The sequence below is a fragment of the Fringilla coelebs genome, assembly GCF_963513975.1.
Source record: "Fringilla coelebs genome assembly, chromosome: 5".
Lineage (NCBI taxonomy): Eukaryota > Metazoa > Chordata > Aves > Passeriformes > Fringillidae > Fringilla > Fringilla coelebs.
In genome coordinates, this window is record NC_140033.1 from 62380196 (window position 1) to 62396449 (window position 16254).

General features: G+C 41.1%; 1 protein-coding gene across 2 annotated transcripts in view; it reads right to left on the reverse strand.

Annotated features, from left to right (window-relative positions):
• The window catches only part of KIAA1549, a 139499-nt gene that overhangs the window by 68485 nt on the left and 54760 nt on the right, over window positions 1-16254 (reverse strand). For both annotated transcript variants that reach the window (XM_084206913.1, XM_084206914.1), the window contains exon 2: window positions 472-3129. In XM_084206913.1, coding sequence (XP_084063039.1) covers window positions 472-3129 — 2658 coding nt within the window. The remainder of the gene's footprint in view (window positions 1-471; window positions 3130-16254) is intronic.

Below are 16254 nucleotides of genomic sequence, written 5' to 3' on the forward strand. Positions count from 1 at the left end.
AAACATGGTTGCAAAACCCAAACTTTTTTTAAACCAATTCTCCTCTTACATATGACAACATTACCTCACATGCAGGTGTTTTTTAATAAACAGCAGCAACAACTGAAAGGAGAAACTTACTCAGTCAGAACATTAAACAGTTTGGCAGAACAGTACCATGACAATAACATTCATTTACAACCGATGAAATGATAAAGCAGCCTCTAACTCAGCACGCTTGCATCAGCAATTTTTGAGGACAATTTCATTCTCTGTGCAGTGTAATGTATTTGTAACTTTCTCTCACAATGGACTTTGTTCAAGTGAACTCTATTATTTTTAACAGTAAATGATAAATCAATGCTTTTACAGCTCTTTGTCTAAAATTATGTCATAGGTTTCACTTAGTTAATCCAAAATCTGCAATTTAGCTAGGGGTTCATATTACAGTGGCTTCTGAAAACCAAAATGGAAATGCTGGGAATATCTTACCCGCAGTGACTAAGTAGGCATCGGGAACGGTGATGTCGCAGACGTACGGCTGCCTGGTGGTTGTCACAGCAGAGGTCACAAGCACCACTTCAGATGGAGTAGTGGTCCTCAGAGGGGTGGAGGAAAATGTCCCTGGGCTGCCTGTAGCACTGGTGGCAGCGGTGGAAGGAGCTGATGGAACAGCACCAGCAGTTACACTGCTTCCTGATGGAACTTCATGTCCAGGGGGAGGGCTGGCAGTTGGAGGGAATTGTGTGGGAGCAAACGACGAGGTCACAGACAGAGATGCTGTAGGAAAGGGCAATATGCTGATGGTGTCAGCATCCGATGAGAGGTTGTCAGGGTCTGTGGGAAGAAGGGCTGTGGGGACACTGCCCCTGCTGCCAGATGTTAAAAGCAGCGTGGGGTTAACTGTAGCACCAATATCCTCATCAGAACCCAGGGCAGTTGAAAGTAGCGATGAAGATATGTTTAAGACAGGAGTTGCTGGAAAGGTAGTAAAGGAAGAGATCAGATTTGTTTCACTGAGCAAGATGCTGCTGGTAACAGACTGGGTGTCAGAAGTGGGCAGCACCAGGGTAGGAACCACAGAGTGAGAGGTGGAGAGTGAAGGCTCCAACTGAGAGGTAGCTCCTGTGGCAGCTGAGGTAAACACAACTTCAGAGCCCACTGGCAGTACCGAGGATGCTTCCAGAAACGCAGATGACTCTGAGTGAAACTCTGATGATGGCATTATTTCAGGAACCTGTGCATCTGGAAGGGACGATGTATTTGAATGAAAGTATGATGTTTGGCCAAGATGTAACTGAGAAACCTCGGCATCAGTGGCAGAGCTGACAGTGGTAGCTAAGTCCCAGCTGGTAACATCCTCAGGAAGTACTGATGTCCCTGTCGACAAGGTCTGAGGTAACAGTGTTAATAAATCACTTTGCATGACAGAGTAAGAATTTAGCATGGTCAGGGATAAAGACAAGTAGCTAGATTCAATAAGAAATGGTGTTGATAAAAGATTGGATGGAAAATCTGAAATATTTAAAGACAGTTCATCCCTTGTAGATGTCTTGCCAAGCAAAACCACGGATTCTGATGGCATTAATTCTGGCAGTTCCAGCAAGGTTGTCTGACTGATTGCAAACGACACGACGGGCTCACTGGGGGTGATGGCAGAGTCCAACAGAGCAGTGGTGGCACCAGGAAGCTCTACATGAGCGCTTGGAGTCAACAAAATTGTTTCCAGAACAGGGAGGGTCTGGGAAACAGAGATGCTCCGTGATGTTTCCCCAGGGAGCTGATGGAAGGAGGGAGATATTGTTATAGGTGTTCTAGTGTCTGCAGTGCTTAATAAAAACATGCTTGAGTCAGGGATTTCTGCAAGTCTTGAAGAAAGTGAGACAACTGGTCTTGATGGAAAAGAAGTATCAAAAATTTCAGGTGTAGGTTCCTCTAATTCATACCCATCAGTAATTATAGTTGTAAATGCAGTTATGCCTTGTACTTCAGAGGCTCCGATGGACAAAGTTTCAACGTAATCGCCTGAGCCCACATCATGTTCTGGCGCAAAGCCTGCTTCTGGCAGAAGGGAAACAGAGTCACAATACAGACAGTAACTGTATGATCTCGTGAAAGGCACTGGACTCTTGAGCTCACTGACAAGCTCTGATTGACTTGGTATTTCTGAACCAGCAGGCAAATTTGGTGCTGTAGTGGAGAATTCATGTGTAAACAGGCTGGCATTAAGAATTGTATTAGAGTTCACAGAAATGGCAGCTGAATCAAGTGGAAGACTAATAGGATAAAAAGCAGGCTCAGCACTGGCTGCTGGTGTGAGCCAGGGAATGCTTGGAGTGGGGGAAGTCCTTCGACTGAGAGATTCTGCTGCCCTGCTACTCACACGGGTGTAAACATCACCATACAGGTCTGCACGTTGCACTGTGGCATCTGGGGTCCCAGGGCTGGTGTCACCCAGCAGCTTGAGATGGAGAGGAGATCCCTCTGAAGCACCCCCAAAAGGCAGAGCTGTTAAACTTGCATTGATGTTTTCCTGTGCCACAACCCCCGTGTCAGAAGGAATGGAAGTGAAAGGAACAGCTGTATTTGGAGGGTACAACAACAAGTCTCTGCTTGCTGTTAGTATTTCAGGATCTGGTACAAAAGGCTTTAGCTCCAAAAGAGTGTAGCTGCGTTCAGGGACAGCACTCAGCGGAGTCTTCTGCTGTGCTGTTTCTGAGATATCATAGAGTGAAGAAAGTACAGATAATGAAGGTGTTAGCAACACAGTTTCTAACATTTCTCTTGATGGCTCTACTGTATTAACTGAGTGATGAGCTGTTAAAACTGCAAAAGACTTCACGGGAGGAGTCCACTGTGCCTTTGAAAAGGAGCTAATAAATTGATCATCACTTAGGAATGCCTCATTGCTCCTTACAGAGACATCTACCAACGGTGTACTTCTCCCTTCTGAAATCATGGCTGTTTCTTCTTGGCTAAGTAAAGTCCCATCAAAGGAAGTGGTAACTGATGATAAAACTGTTTGAAGCAAATTACTTTCTTGGGACTCCAAAGTACTCCTTGCTAAGGCCGTTTGTGTCCTGCTGCCTGATATGCTTTCATGCACCGTTGAGAAAAAGGAAAAATTCTGCTGTTCCAAGGATCTCTCATCTAAATCAAGAGGGAGAGAAAAACAAAAGCCAAAACACAGCAGATCAGCACAAGCAGTAAGATTGCCATGAGCAAATGTCATACAGAATATTTCTGGAGACAACCGCCCAGAATTCAAGGGCGAAGACAAAGTAAGTAAAAACCCTCCACAACAAGTCAGCACAAATAGTAAGATTTCTTGTGAAAATACATTCCCTGGAAATGAACAGGACAACACAAGCTACTCACAAAGCACTGATATGTCTCTACAGCAGCACTCCAGTAAGACCTGTGGAAGAGCAGAAAGTGTCTTCCTCTTACCTGGGCAAGGCTACACACTCCATGGCACCTAGTGGTCTCACAAAACAAACACACCAGAAAGGGTAACGAGGAACAATGCAGGGGAAAATCTACATAATTTTAGGTGTTTTGCTCTCCTTTAGTATTCCTTAATTTCCTCTGATTTTAATTTTTCTTAATATTAAGGTCACTAGAAGATCTACTCTGTTCATGGACCAGATCCTCCCTCTCATATCAGAAATGAGCGACACCAGAGATGAAGAGCGGTTCCCTTTTTCATAAGGCAAAGGTGGACCTGGTATCAACAGGAAGAATTTGCTAACATGTTGTGACATGTTTGTAACATGTTATTTTTATATTCTCCACCATTCATCCAAAGTCTGGTCTGTTAGCAGACACTGACAAATTGCTTCATTACACAATTGCTATGTTTATTCACAGCCTTCTATAGGATTGCTCTCTTTTTAGGCCACCTGTAATAAAGCTTTCACCCCTCCAGTTTGCAGAGCTCAAGTAGTAATGGCCAGGTTCAAACACAAAGGAGAAAAAGTTGAGAATTCATCACACATTTCAAAAAACAAAATACTCTCCTCTCTCAAAAATCATTCTTGGGTTATAGAGAAGATCTGTATATAAGGTTTTCCAAGAACAGATGAGTTTGGCAGAGAAAAGGCTGATTACTTTCCTGAAATTTTGAGACTGCATTAATAGCATTCAGAGCTGAATTATTAAGGGAAATCACAGAAAACTGCAGCAGAATAGTTTTCAAGGGTACACACAAAGCATTCATCTTTAAGTTATCTATCATGCATGATCACCCCATTTTCATATGGGAGTGTCCAGGCAGTGCTGCTGGAACCCACTAGCAACACGCATTAACAAGGCTGGAGGGGCAGGAATCACATCCAGTTAAACCAACAGGGACCAGTTTAAAGTAAAAACAAGCATACACATTACAAAGCACTGGACAAATGATGCAGTACACAGCTCAACTGCAACTACATCTGTAACCCTTTAGAGGATGCCTTGAACTCAGTAACTCAAAGAAAGTCCTGCAGGAATAGCTTACCTGTTTCCCAGTGTCTAACACCACTTTCCAGAGATGATAAACTGCTGTACCTATCTATCCCCTTCTCTCTGGTCTGTCTGCTGAAGTCCTTGACAAAACTTTTCAAGTGCTGACACACTGACTTGATAAATTTTGAAGGTGCTGATGTGAAAAGCACAACTAGGAGAGTTAATGCTTACCACTGATCATACCTAACTAAGTTAATGCTGTGATTATATCCTTTATATTACAAATTCCATGCACAATGTTTTGTAGCATAACAGATACTATTCTCCCAAGCAGTCCCAATCAATTTTTTTCCTCCTCAAACTCACTGTAGGCATTACCAGCTTTATGATGCTTAGTTGGAGTATGATGATAAAATATACTGCCTTACAATGCTCTCAGGTGAAGAACAAGAAGACAAGAAAAAACATTCTTGTAAAAGCTATGTAAGACAAGTAAACAAGTCCATCCTCAACCTCTTCAACAGAGGTCAGATGCTTGAACACGACATGGTGCAGAACAGTGCAGCCACCATGGAATTACAGCTTTCACAAGGAGTTAACATGAGTACCAGACAAAGCAGGTTCCAAGAAGCACAGAACCAAAATGTACCCCGACACAGCTCTGCTAGCTGACCAAAAGTTGCTCAACTTTTATTTTCATTGCTAGAAGCCTCCCTGGCCTCATTCTTTTCTTTAACTTACGCTTCCAACCTTTACTTTTCTCTTTGTGACATTCTGAGTAAGCAGAGAGTTACTAAAGGAAGACCTACAAGGCTATGAAGCAAACATTGTCAAAATGAATCACTCTCTCCCTATATGCATGTGCATTTCCTTTTAGGCAGCCCCGTAAAATCCTGCCTAGCTTGGTACTTTGGCACCTAACCCTTGCTTACAGAGAATTCCACATTGCAGACAAACATGGTAACAGAGAAGAGTACTCCTTGTTCACCACAGCTTCATGTTGTAAATCTTTGTAGCAGTACACAAGGCAGCTGTGACAGCTTCTACATAATAAGCATTGTGAATACAGCTGACAGTTAATATGACCAGACACAGCTGAATACTAATTAGTAACTGCACTTTTGATCAGGTATCTCCACAAATCTTTGACTCAAAGCTAGAGGTGATTCAACGAAAACAACTCTACTGCCTATCTATGCCTATGCTGTGCACCATCTTCCTTCACCCACACAGAGCCACTTTATTTTTGTACAGCTTGACTGGGGAGCTGGCACATGGCAAGATCCTGCTGGAAGTAAGTAAATGTCACAGAAAAGATATTCTGGAGAGTTAAGTGCATAACCCTAAGCTGTCCAACAGACATGCAGAACAGGCAAGGCTTGAAATTCTTTCTGACTTTAGAATATGGCTTTTAAATTTTTTGGATGGTCTGATATTTTTTTCCTTGAAAGACAAAGGAATAGTAAATAATTATTTCATCACACACTTGTGCCTTGCCTCTTAATGTAAAGAATCTTGCCACTGATGCCAGGAAGGAAAGAACACAACTTCTGAAATAAATGTTTCATTTTTTGGAAGGAAAACCACACGGTGTCTTGAAAAAGTTACGAGCTCTAAGACAAAGTAAGAGCACTGTTACCCACGGTAAGTGGAAACAGGAAAAATTCACCTACGCGTGTAGGATTTTGAAAAAACCCACCAGCAAGTTTACAAGTTGATGTTCCAGCCTATTTACTTTGCTCAGTGTTTCAGAAGCAGGGAGCATTAGTGATATGCCATTAATAATACAAATTAGTGTTTTCTGTCAACTCCACAGAACAGTGCACCACTTGAATAGCGCTTGTCAGGACTGAGCGTGCCTCTCAGGGAGAGCAGATGGGACGCGTGGCAGATGTGTTTGGGAGCAGCCAGACAGCCCACAAAGAGGCAGGAAAAGCAAAGGAGAAAGGGAAGGAGGAGAAGGCACACCACGGCATGACAATCAGCGCAGAGTGGCCGCTCTGGCTGTACCGTGGGACAAAGGAGGCAGACAGATTGCACATGTTCTGGTGCATCTCAATGCCACGGCTGCACAAAGCTATTGATGAATATCAACGCTGACTTGTTTGTTTGCACAGCTGTTACTGTCGGCTGACGCTTCCCCGTTCCTGTTCAGATGGGCTCATCAGACAAGCCAAACTCCACCAGGCTGATAACATTATGAAAAAGAATAGATAGCTTAGGGAACAAAGCTGTGATCCCAAGCTACAGCACAGGCAAGGAAGGCGAGCACTAGTAGCAGGGGCCAAAGGAGTCACAGATGGCACCGCTACAATGCCACAGCTCAGACAATGACATTGGGACATGGGAGGAGCAATAACATGGGAAATCTGCTGGTGGCCTTGGGGCAGCAAGCTCTCTGCTGCTCCTGCTGCCCGCAAAACTAGCTGGTGTCACAAGCAATTCACAAGTAATGAAAGCAGTCACTGAACTGAGTGACCCCTGAAACTGCCAAATCCAAAATTACAGGAGCACAGCCATGCCCTGCTAAGGCTGCTCCAGATGTGTAAATTTGGGAAGGACAGAAGTTTCTCATGACTACAGCAAAGGACTGCTGCAGTCCACAGAGTTCTTTGGCGACAAAAATATATCATGTCTGCACGCCAGAAAACTACACAAGTTCATAAACCAGAAACTAGACTAGTCATTCTTCCAGATAGCAATTAGAGGGATGCAGATTGCATCCTTCCTGTAGCTGCAGTGCTAGAAAGTAATGTCTGTTCTATAACCTGAAAGAAATAAAAGGAAGGATGTTTTAAATATATATTTGTAATAATATAGATGTATGTTGATATGCTTTTCTATATTCTTCATTTATGAGAAATACACTTCCATGTATTTTTTAAATGCAGGATCCAGATGTAATCTCACCTCTGTCACTGATGCCTCATGTGGCTTCAAAAAAGTTGCATCACTTTTCTGCACTCTGCTGTTAAGATATGGTAAATGTACACTACCACAATTCTCAGTATTTACTAAGAAATCAGTAATTTTCTATATTATCAAGATATTAAATCAAAGACAGGTACAGGCATGACAACAAATGCAGGAAATTTTTACTTGTAATAAAAATTAAACCTTAACAGTAGAACAGTAATTTTCGTTCTATTATTTTTGAGAAACTAAGTTATGACTAATAAAGTTTGCAAACAACAGAAAATGCCAGCAGACTAGCAGCAAAACAGTTCAAGACATGCATCACTCAAAAAAACTATCTTCTGTGTACTATCACAAGGACCAAGAAAATTAAATTTAAATTTAAATTAAATTACATTAAATTAAATTTTATGTTTTTAAGGCAAGGAGAAAAATAGCTCTTTTACTGCTACCCATTGCTTCAAACAGATGCATTTTAGGTAGAAAGGCAATCAATGCTACATACATTGCAAATATTACTGTAAAATTCCTGACTAACTACATAACAGGAGCTCCCAAATCATTACAGCTATGAGCTCACTAGGAATATTCACTACATGAAACATTTACCTCATTATGGGATGGAGCAGCAGATCCCATTTAAGGGAAGCTTTTGATAACATATATTTTAACTTTTTCTTGAAGAAATGGGAAGTAGGAAATTGAATGCAGTGTAGGACTCAAGACCACCTAAGGGTAGAAAGAATGTTAGAAGCAAATATATCTGAAAAAAATCCTAAGTCTTCCTCCTACAGCATAACACTTAATAACTTCCTAATTTATTTAACAGGATTTAGTACAGCTTCCACCAAAAGAGCTTGTATGCATTAGGTCATTGCAAAAAATGTATATAGTTCCCTTGTGTAAGCCTCTAACTAAATTTCTTAGGTGTCTGGCTTGTAGGAAAATACCAGTCACAGAAGCATGTGCAGATGAAAAGCTGTCTGCTTTCTTCTCTGGGAGGCATTAAGCACGGATTGAACAGTGACAATAATTACCCCTGGCACACAAAAGCCAGGGAGAGGAGGGGATAGGAGCCTGAACTGTCCCTCCCTTCCCAAGCTCCAGCTCACAGCTGCTCTGCGGGGCTCCCTACAGATTTTGGAAAGTTATGGTCCCTGGAGCATATGCTGCACCCCTGCCCAGTGCACCCTCAGGGCAGCAAGGGACACAAACCATACAAAGTCTCAAGAGCTCTTTCTCAAAGATGTCAATTTTCTTACTGTAAAAGAATCCCTCATCATTTACCAGATGCTCATATGAATTTTAACTAATGAAGCTGCTTGTTCCACCTGAAAGGCTAAAAGAAAGAAAAAGTAATGAAATTGAAAAATTATGCTGTCTCAGCCCTCTTTCACACTGCAGTTGATGAAAAAATTTCATGACAGAAAAATCTGTATTATGAGGAAAATAAGTGTTACTAGGAAGCAGCAGGCAAAGTGAGTGCCTAGGTACACACATGCTCACTTACATATTTCAGGTTTGAATACATAGCCAAAAAAGATCAGGAACATCCAAAAGTCATTCTTCACCCACATGCACAGCTGTGCTTCAGCTGCTGCCCAGGTGCAAGTAGACAATAACCTCCCCCTGCTGCACAGCAAATAAGCACAAGCTTCCATCTCTGTATGAAGAGAAAATATGCACCACAGCACAAAAGGGCAAAGACAAACCCCTGCCTGCTGGCCAGCAGAGTTATGAAGGCTTTGTAAAGAAAGAGGTTTAGAAGGCAGCCTAACTGCATTTCATACTCCAGTCAAAACATACAGTATGAAATCCTCATGAACTCTTGCATTTGGCAGCCAAAACCAGTGAACTTGTAACAGCAGGCACTGGCACTGACATTTTTTTCCTTCTCCAACATCAAATCCACCCTCAAAATTTCCTTTAGGACATTTGCTAGTAACCATCATGTTAAAGACCTGTAGGCAGTCTGAGATTCCAACTGTCCACTACACGGCCAATGGAAGAGCTCAGGAGGAAACTTGTGATCTATGCTCTGATCCAGCAATCTTCCTAACACAGCCAGTGCTGAAGCAGAACAGGACCCTGTAGTAGTTTACAGTAACTGGTAAGACTAAAAGAAAACGAACCCACAGTTTATTTCATACCACTGTAACACATTCTGTTTGGCATGAGAGAGATCAAAAACTATGCAACCCAAGGAAAACTTCCTGGAACAGAAGGCAACAAGCAGATCACCAGATCAGGCATTAAGGGCAGGAGAACATATAGACGGGATCAGAGTGAGCCACCCCACCATCCACTCCATAAACACAAGCACAAAGTGAGATGCACCTCCCAAACATTATTACAACCTTTGGAAAACCATGACTCAGCTAAGAAGTGGGCTGGGAACAAAGCCCATGCACAGAAGAGTTCGCTATGCCTACACAATACCTGCAAACCCCAAGGATACAGAAATCCTCTCCTGTGGAACTGCATGAAGCTCTTACAGCACCAAGATGCCTTGAGCTGACAGTCCTTCTCCAGAACTCCTCTGAAGCAAATTAGCTGTGACAATTCACTCCCTTTCCAACATCTCAGAGGGGAGAAAAGTAGATGTTTATGACACAGAAGCCTTCCATGGCCACTGTGACTTCCTGCAGACCATCACCCACAGCTGAGGACAGCAGTGCCTTCGTGCAGAGCTCGGTGCTCCAACAGCACCGGCTGTCTGGCCATGCACACACAGGCACAGAATCCGCACATCAAATCCTAGTTCAAAGTGTAGCTTTTGCTGGGAGCATTCACGCTTTTTTTGGCACTTCGTTGTACATGACATCATTGTGTGGGAAGCCATATGCTAGAGATAAAGTACACACAAACTTGAATTGACTTTACAAATGTTAATTCTAAGAAAAACTCTCATCAGATTTGCTCATTGGGATAACCAGGTCACATTTTTAAAATGGGAAAGCTTTCCTTCCCCCACTTCCTTTTTTTTTTTTTCTTTTCCTTTTTAATTGCTTTCTGCACAGCAACTTGATTTTTAGTCTCTAAGCAGCCGGTGTCTGTTTTCATCCAACTGAACGACTAGTGAAAAGCTTTATGTTTATACTCAACACTGCAGTGTCCACCAAAATGCAGATCCTGGAAGCTTTTGAAAAGACCAGTTAAATTTCTATTAGCCTCTTTTTTAGTGCAGATGACAGATCACTGAGTGGAATTTTGCACACAAGCAAAAAAAACATCCTTAAAACAAAACAATTTTACTTTTTACACTGTATTATCACTATAAAATCTCTACAAGCAATGAAATGAGAGAGAGCCTGAAGACAAGAGTAACTGTCTAATTAAAGCAGATCATACGCTGTATCCTAGAAACCCAGTTATCCACAGGGACTCTCTTCATTGACACATATCCTTAACTGCGCTGCGCTACCAACAGAGCAAAAATACCCTTGACTGAGCTTTAAGTTTCTCAGGTCAGCAGGCTCACTGCTCCAAAATCCTGTTACTTCAAGGAATAAATGGAAGTCCCAACCTGCAGCACCTAAAAGCAGCTCCTGTGAGAGGCTAATTCACAAGGCTTCCGCTACAGACGCAAAAGCACGATGAAAAACCTGAAGATGAGATTTTCAGCTGGCAGGGTACCATCACTCTGTATTGAACTCAGAACAACAACTTCATTGCTCTGGGGCCAGATCGCAACAATATGCCTGTACATGCTTAATTTTTCAAACAGTTGTATATGAATAAGCAAATAATACCAAAAATCTCCTGCACAGTCGGGTATGAAGGCATTTAGTGGTACTCGCAGCATGTATCACTTGGCAAATCAAGGCACATGAAAGAGAATCTGTCAATGCATTTTCACAGGAAAAGGAGATTTCAAAGAAAAGCTGGGAAAGAGAGCTGAACAGTCCCAGCTACCCCAGCCTTTGAGGCTGAAAATAAGCGTTTCACCAAAAGAGTGCTGAAAACATGGAAAGAAAAGGGACATTCAGAGAGATGGAACAGAAATTCAAGAAGTAGTCATGTACATTTAAGTAGAGGCTACCTAAGCTTTTTCTTTACAATGTGCAATTGTTATTGACCTTGACCTCACTTGGAAAAAGAGAAATTTAAAAAAAAAAAAAAATCCCACCCTGTAATAAATAGAGCAACTGCATAAACACCAAAGATCAGACTTCTGTCATAATTCATACCCATAGAACTTCCAGAAGACAAGGCAAAATTACTAGAAAGAAGGCAACATAAGTATTACTTCAAACAACAAGACCCATAAAAGAACTTAACCAAAACAAACAAATGAAAATGACCTTCTCTATAGGCTGTCAAGCTTAGGCATCCATTTACAACAGAGACAAATTCAGTGCAGATATCCTTATTAGAGATTCTGGAACTGCACTGGCTTTAAGAATAATTATGTTTTCAAGGATGTTTTCCTGTGCAAGTATCTCAAGATTTAGCAACTCATTCTTGTCTTTTTGTTCTTTTCTCCTTAGCAACATACTCCAAAGATGACAAGTAAAGAAATTGCAGTAGCTCGCTTCTGAAGAGAAATGAAACTTGCTCAAAGCCTTTTCTTCCACATCCTTAATGCAATCCAACAGCTCTCATCAGTGCTCTCAGAGCACTCTGCTGGAAACACGTTATCTATCCTGAGCTACTGCTGCCTAAGCTTCTAGACCTGGGAACAACTTCATGACCAACACAAATGAGTTCTGCTCTGCCAGGTCAGACCCTCTTTTTCCAGCACAGAAGCTGTGATACTGCCAGCTATCAGACATACCTACGAAAACACCCGGGATTCTAAAGTGAGAGTCTTCTACTTCTCAGTACTCTTATTTGCTTTAGAGTTGCGCGGCACCCCAAACTTAGCATAAAGAAGCTGTGGATACTGAAGTCTCCAAGTCATGGCACTCAGACTATCCTGTAATACGAACTACAGTTTCTCCATGGCCCTAGAAACTTCATCACTTCAGTTAACAACAGGAAAAAAAAAGAAGAAAAAAAAAGGAGTAAACATTATGTTACTAAGAGTAGCAGAAATAAACCATAAAAGAATCTGCTGGAGGAAATAATGACTATATAGATAATCCAAAAAGAGAATCTAAGCATACATTACATTTCTTATGTACAGGAGAACCAGGAAGGTAACAAAACAACTGTCAAGAGAAGTCTATGGGAGTGGAAAGCATTTCACAGTCATACTTTATACGGCAGTCTGCTCACAGCATGTTTTACAGGAACAATATCTCTTCAGGAACATCACAAAGTAAAACTTTCTAATTCATATATTGGGAAATACACCACAAAAACAACAATAAAAAGTGCAGGCAAGGAATTGCTTCTTACCAAAACTTAGCACACACCAGTCAATTTAAAAACAATCTTGGGAAACAGATCCATTCATGTGCTTTTCTCAGGCAAGACTACCAGCAGAGCAACTGAAACACATTTCAGAACAACTGAGCATTAGGAAAACTAAGAAGCCACAGCACAGCTCAGAGAAGATGTTTGTGTTATAACTGTCATTTGTTAGAGGCATTCAAGAAAACATATTTACCTTAAAGCAGCAAGGAGGAAAAAAGTGGGCAAGGCATCACTCACAGGTGGATAACAACAGCCAGACTGACACCTTCAGGAATAATCACTGCACACTTGTCCCCTTGGCTGACAATGACTACTCAAGATCCTGTAGTACAGCGCCATGGCTGGGAACTGCTACCAAGGAAAATGATGACACTGAAGAAATGATCCTTCTAAGTCCTTAACATGACCTTTCCTGGCCCTTTCGCTCCCTAGGTCATCTCATCCCTCCACTTCTCTACTGTGCAAGACTGCCTAAGGGTCCAAACTCCCTCCATTACTGCTCAGTAAAGCTACAGACGTGAGAGAGTGAGGGCTGGAAATTGCAGCACACGTTGATCAAGCACAGGTCTGCAGGCACTACTCCATGTACCACACATGGTAAAAAACATCTCTGCTGAAAAAAACTGGGCCAGGTTTAGAAGCTACTCAGGTGAATCCCACATCTGGTTAAAACCAGCCCCATTCTCATGCACACTGGAGAGATCAAAAGGAACACAGGGCTGAGATGCATTCTGGCTGCTGTGTCTCCAAGACAAAGACGAGTAAAAAGAATAATATCCAGAACAGTAAGCATGGGTGTCACGAGAAGTATACAGGCTTCTCTTCAATTCAGACCTTGGTATTTCTTTTGACACAATCTCAACTGCATTTTAGGACAGAAGTTTAAACTAGTGAAGCGTGATGAATTCCTTCATTATGTGGGACCCCTCAGGACAGTACACAAAGTTTTTAGAAGCTGAAATACATACACCTTAGATTCCCAAGAAACTTAGAAAAACTGTGGGGTTTTTTCTGCTTTTGATGCAGTCAACCTATCTAATTCAATCTATCTACTTAAAAAATATTGTCATATTGAACCTGGTGAAGTACCAGGTTCCTTTCATAGGAACACCTCAGGACAACACTATGTTTAGAAGCTGAAACAGTCATCCATTGGATTCTAAACTGAATTTAGAAGTTGGAGGTTGATGTCACAAATAGCTACAACCTTTCTACTTAAAAAATACCACTGCATTGAAACTGAGGCTGCTACTGTTCTCCACAAGGTACCACACATTTAAAGCATTTCCCTTCCCTTTCCAGAATTTTCCCAGAGGAAGGTAGCATATTCAGTTACATCTGTAATGAGACAAGAGCTGTGGAAAAGCAAAAGTTCAGCTTTATGAGAAACAATGATCCGAGTTTCAAGAATAAGAACACAAAGTAGAGATGAGACTGATGCACATTTTACAATTTGAAAATAGATATCATTTTCCAAGATAAAGAATAGATCCCTTTCTGATCACAAACAGAGCTATTCTGCTTTACAGCATGCTCAGTACAATTTAAAATAATTGCAGGCTTCTTCTGTTGATTTTTCAAAAAAACTGGCTTATCAACACAATGTCTCCAAACAAAAATGAAATGAAAATGACTGCACATATTATTAACTACTTCCACTTTTATCCAAGATAATGTTAAAATAGACAGCATCACTGCATATGGAAGTAACAGTCATCTGAAAATTTCCATAGTGCATCAGTCCTAAGAAACTTACTGCTCAGAAGAGTCCTATTTGAACCTGAAATGGGCTCAAAAGAAAGGGGGAAATATACTCATGTTCTCTAGTAGGTTACCAGTTGTTTGTGAGGGAGTATTTACAATGTACATAAGTGCTCCTTCATATATCCCTCAGAAACTGGGAAAATCCACACCTGCCTTAAAGGACAGAGGCTGCAAAAGGAAAGCACATCAAGTATAAACACACATTCTCTTAAGAGCCAACCCCAGCTCCTGTACATTGGGATCCTTCCCCTTGCTTAGGTGGAAGGGCTAAATTGAAGATCCTCATTGATCATTGATGCATTTTTTTCTAATAACCTAATTCCAAGAAATAGCATTACACATAATAACCAAATGCCCACACCTTAGAAACCACCAAAAGTGCTGAGACACCCAAATTAAATTTCTTGAAGCAACTACTTCAAATACAGTTAAATAAATAAAATTATCTCATGAGGAAATACTTTCCCATGGAGACGAGCAGCCACAACCAATAAAGTCTTCTGCATGAAGTTGGATTCAATTATTTAAGTGGCTGAACACTGCATATGGCTTTTTATCCCCTTACCAAAGCTTGGCTTTTCCCAAGTCACAATGCCTAGGTGTCCTTTTTTAAAAAAAGCCAGTGTTTATGGATCACAGCACACACACTCTGTACTACTTTGGCCTGTATTGTCAAACTAGCATAAAATTTTTATTTATGCTAAAGGAAAGCAGGTCAGTCTTACACAAGTTATGAGCTACAATTTACTCTATTTCATTCCCTGTGCTTTCAATTCCCCCCACAACAAACAGTCACTTGGGAGTGGATGTTTAACCTAATTATCTCTCACTGCAATATTCCCACTACCCCATGAATACTCTTGCTATAAACTGACCTAATATAGAGACTGGCACAAATATAGTTACCATAGACTTAAGACATAATTTCTCCACTTCCTGAATTAAAAAAAACACTTCAGTGAGGGTTTTATCCCCGAAGAATAATTAGAATAAATTGTTCTGAACGCAGAGGGAAGTTTCTATATTCTTTTAAATGGACCAGATGGGGCTCAAAATGGTATAAAGAAAAGACTTTGGAATACAGGTGGCTTGGTTATCCTTTGCTTTTAACCTGACACAGGTATTCACACATCTTTCAAGTGCTGTTATCCTAACCTAGGGAAGTTTGCACACAGAACTTCAACTACACAGAGAATTCAGTTCATTAACTATTATTGGACTGCCCAGGAAAGGATGTGGTACAGATAACATCTGCTAATTAAAATGAAAAGAGAAAAAGCACTGCAAGTATGATAATTTAAGCTTTGCTTTCAAATGCATGATATTTAAATATTTCCATTTGCAATGATCTGAGCCTCAGTCAAAATTTGGAGTACGAATTTTCTTTTTTGTGCAGATTTTCTCCTGCAGAGCCAACATTACATGGCAGCCACCACAGTGGGACAACTCAGCCTTGCAGTCCTAAACCCCTGGAGTGCTTTAGGAAACAGTGTTTCTCATCCAGCTGAATGCACAAGATTTTTCAGGAAGGGATACAAACCCAAGTGGGTAGTCTCATGCTATGATACTAGAAAAGGAATTAAATGAGCTTTTTGTGTGACTTTCTCTAGTTTTAGACGCTGCACTTAAGGAAAAATATGGTCTAATTATAAATAATCCAAAGGAAAGTAGAAGAGTAGAGGGACAGAGGTGCTCCAATGAGGAAACAACTGGGATAAAGTTGGGATTAATCATCCTAAAAGAAAAATTATTAGAGTCTAAAGACAAGGTGCAGAATAAAACATGACA